At 36.5% G+C, this 4,200-nt stretch overlaps 1 protein-coding gene across 1 annotated transcript; it reads left to right on the forward strand.

Moving 5' to 3' along the window:
- The first annotated feature begins 818 nt into the window (after window positions 1-818).
- LOC132557545 (uncharacterized) lies at window positions 819-3,973 on the forward strand. Its single transcript, XM_060222040.1, has 3 exons — window positions 819-929; window positions 2,013-2,156; window positions 2,488-3,973. The coding sequence occupies exons 2-3, from the start codon at window positions 2,015-2,017 to the stop codon at window positions 2,736-2,738; spliced, it is 393 nt and encodes a 130-aa protein (XP_060078023.1). The 5' UTR covers window positions 819-929; window positions 2,013-2,014; the 3' UTR covers window positions 2,739-3,973.
- Window positions 3,974-4,200: the final 227 nt, after the last annotated feature.

The following is a 4,200-nucleotide window of genomic DNA, read 5'->3' on the forward strand; positions in this document are numbered from 1 at the left end:
TAGAGATGTTACGGTGGCCCATATTTGTCGAAGTGACTTGTACAGGTGCCGTGTTTAGAGATGTTACGGTGCCCCATATTTATCTAAGTGATAGTGTTGTTACGATGACCTATAATATTTGTCTAAGTGACCTGTACAGTTGCCGTATTTAGTCGTTGTGTTTCCATATTTGTTCGGTCCTGTCATCATGTTGTTGCCCAGATATTAACGTGAACTTTGATAGGAAATTAGGTGATGTTATATGGGAGGCACGCAGGGTTTTGTTGGCGACATGTAAAGGTTTTAAGGTAGTTTGCAAGGTTGTCGCAGTATCCTTAAATGTATACCATTAGATGTGTCTAAATGTCTGTTTAAGCGCTGACGTGAACGAATAATTCCAGGTGGGTTTTGTAACCTATAGATGCATTTTTGTTGATTCCGTGTCTCGTACCGTTGTTGGTGAAGCATCTTGGTGTCTCACAGTTACTGGTGTGTCTCGTACAGTTGTTGATGTATAATATCTAGATGTCTCACAATCACTGATAGTTATACACGTATCTCCTGTATCATCGATGTGTCTCGTATGTTTCCTGTTAACGTCGACGTGTCTCGTACAATTCGTTGATGTGTCTTGTTCAGCTGGTGATGTGTCTCCTACAATTGTCTTGATTTCTCATCAATTTCTCTCTAAAAAAAAATCCTCGTCTAGTTGTAGAGATGTCCTCTAACAGCTGCCGTATATGCCGGTTTCATTTAAATGTGACTGAATATTTATCCGACTGTGGGCCCCCGGCTCGCGAGAAGCCGGTATATAAGGCCTGCGTCACAGAATCAGCTGATCGGCACTCCACCGGCTGATCGAGGACACACTACACGGACTTAACATTACCACGTGCGATTGGAACTAACTTTTTCATTGACTTTCAAGCAGAAAATACCTTCAAACAAGAGTAAGTATTTTGATGTATTGTTTCTACGTTTTGTTTTTTCTTGACTTGAACAACTGTTTTTGTGTGAGGCGATAAACTTAGTTACAGCTATTGAAAGGCACGTGGTTGTACACTTCTTTCTTTTCTTAAATCATTCGAGATCTTTTGATTTCCTTTAAACTTACTTTTTCATCGGTCCTGTATAATTTGAAATAGATTTACTGCTTTCGTGTATTAAAATCTTTGTTTTTATTTTTTTTTAATTGTTTTATTGCAGCTTTTCGCGGGAAATTTCTACATTCAGTAGTGATGTTGTCTACGTAATAATTCGGTAGAATGCCCTCGATGTTTTGAACATGTTGTAATTCAAGCTAAATGGCTGTTTCCGTAAAGTAACTTTTACTGTCATAATGATATCAATCAACATAAAGTATATATTTAATCAATTAGTAATCATTATCCCTGTTTGAAGCACTTGTAGATGTCATGCACGTGGAATCATTGATAAATTATTTTTCATTTTACTTTCGTCAGTCTCTTGTCGGTCAATATAAAAATTGAATTTAAAGTCAGTGACATCAAATCACTGTTGTTTATTCGAAACATTTTATTACTGCATGGCAACGTGATGATGCTTTGGGATGTCACGGAATGCTGTTGATACACGTGTTGTAAAATACTCATAAATATCTGTATATATTACAGTTGACACATCCGAATTCAATATGAAAGATTTCTAAACTGTATGTTAAAATACGCGTTTTAACGGTTTAAAATTAACTGATTCCAGCCGGCTGGTACCGGTGGAATCAGCCAAGCATATCTACCTGCCGGCTTTACCGCTGGTACAAATCCACTCCACGTGGTGATTTGTGCAGCCAGCTGTGAGCCCGCTATATTCCTGTGTCTAACGACTCCGCTCACATTTTACTTGATCCGAACTTGCGCACAAATCCCGCCAATTATACACTTGGTAATGTTTGATGCAAGTAGTGAATTTTGTTACTATTATTTTTTTGTAATAAAAGCCCCCACTATCGCTTATGTTTCTTTATTTTATTTTCACATCGAGGATGGTGTCTAATTATCGTTTTGTATTTACAGATATGGAACTATACAAGAGTGTGTTGCTGTGTGTACTAGCTATTGTTCTGTTGGCCGATCTGTTCGCTGCCACTCCAATCAGATCTCATCATTCCAAAAACCTTCGATCGAACCACTTTAGAGTAGAACAAGAATTAGATGAAGGTAAGTTGTTTGAGCCACTGAGTGATTTTCATCTGTTATCATTTTAATGCATCGTTGTTGAATATTTGCAATATCACTGTTCAAATCCAAAACCCAATACCATTATCTTATATCGAAATGGTTTTATTGGCTGTGTTTTTTGAGACAGGAGAAAAACGAAAACATTCAGCAAAGGCGACTAATGTTCTGTTCTTGTAGGAAATACATACCATTTACATAAAAAATAACAAAAATAAATTTAACATCTGAACATGATATTGAATTTGCAGTTGTTAAGGTATTTATCTGTTCATTCAACATATGAGTAATCGATTTTGTTCTCCTTTTACAGCGTTTTCAGTCCTTGACGCGGAAAATGCCTTCAATTCACGAATGCAACGGAATCGGACCTTCAACCGACGCAGGCGCAGTTTTCCGAATGAAAGTGTAATAGCTATTCGACATTGCTTTAATCAACTTTTACGAGCAAGACGGCGTAACCCCCCAACCCAGATATCATCGAGATGTGAACGAATTCTCAGACCATATAGTCGAACCAGAGGTCGGGGGTCAGATGCTACGGTAATCATTATCGAAAAGTAAGATAAACAAAGATTAGGTAGGACAAACAAATAAGCGTAACGAAAATTGAAAACGTTTCAGACCAACAACAGACAGTTAATTACCAACGGTCCAAGACCAGAAGTCTGGTAAACGCTTGTATGAATGGAACAATTGAATTAAGCGTTTCGGCTACTATGGTACTTACCTGAGACATTCCATCGGGTGAGAGGGGACGTTTGAAACAACCGGTGTGACACGAGACCCTCAAAATATTGACATTATAAATCCAACAACTATATATATAAAGTCTGTTTCTGAATCATCTTTTGCTTCAACTGGATAAGGACGTGAAGAAACTCTTAATATATCATGTGCGGTAGTCTATGTCAATATGAGAAATAATTCATTGCTCTATCTCTTTCATTCCAGCAGACTTTTAACAAATAAAAAATAAATGTGATTCAAGTTGGAGACAGAATAAGACTGTTACATTACATTATTTATAAGGATTTTTTTTTGTAAGAAATGTCTAACGTGTAACAATTAGGAATTGTGTGTCAGTGGTGAGCGCAAGGTCCGTCGTAAATCTATTTATGTTTTATTCCATGCTACAGTTTATATGTTTATGCTGGTCATGGAACATTCAATTACGTATATGATAAGATGATGTGTAGCAGTATGTGTGGGCACAGACTGATACAACATACAGAGTTACCACGATAAACACTTTCTCTTAATTATCCAAAACACATATAATCATTGCTTCTTTCCGTCATTTTATCCTGGGTGCATCAGTTTACATTACTTTATCACACCCACTAATTACAATTAGTATTTTTATCATACGCATTAACTAGGATTGGTGCATATGACAGTGGTGCGGTCGCAATCTTTTACACGGAATCGGAAGTCCCAATATTACACTTTCATATATCAGTAAAGATAAACGCCCTCCGAAATTCTTAACTTAATCCAGTATCATTTCTGTCTTAAATTTGGAAGGTTCTGAATTTTCTTGTTAACTTTATAGTTTATAATAAATGATGATTAATTCGTTTATATATATTTATTTTTATGTTCACTCAATGTAAGGGCTCTATGTTATTGTATAAAGAGGAGAGAGGTGTGATTGTGCATTGATGTTTAAGAGAGGACCACATCTGTAGCATGAGAAATGTAGAGACATTTTATAAGGCACAAACGCCTTAACGCCAGGGTTTCTTGTGTGCAAACTCGTTGTTATTCTTTGACAATAAAAAAACAAAGGCAATTAATTTGACTTAAGAGTTTAATTCAAACGTGTTACTTCGGTGACGTCATCTATTTGAGACGTCACGATATAACTTGTCTCGTGCGGAATCTATGGCATGGTTGCTTAAAATGAAAGAAAAAAAACATTAAAGTTATAAAGGTATTTTATAGTTGCCCGAGTTAACAACCACTTCATCTTCATCATATATATTTCACAAACATGTTTTTGATATAACAGACGTCAGCGGAG

Source organism: Ylistrum balloti, unplaced genomic scaffold (assembly GCF_031769215.1).
Source record: "Ylistrum balloti isolate Yb309-2 unplaced genomic scaffold, AGI_CSIRO_Ybal_v1 Utg370692, whole genome shotgun sequence".
NCBI classification, from domain to species: Eukaryota; Metazoa; Mollusca; class Bivalvia; order Pectinida; family Pectinidae; genus Ylistrum; species Ylistrum balloti.

Excerpts from the sequence above, each read along its gene's own strand:
- LOC132557545 (XM_060222040.1), top strand. The coding sequence starts at position 2,015 with ATGGAACTATACAAGAGTGTGTTGCTGTGTGTACTAGCTATTGTTCTG. Across the intron at positions 2,157-2,487 it reads AGAACAAGAATTAGATGAAG|CGTTTTCAGTCCTTGACGCG; the intron begins GTAAGTTGTTTG and ends CTCCTTTTACAG.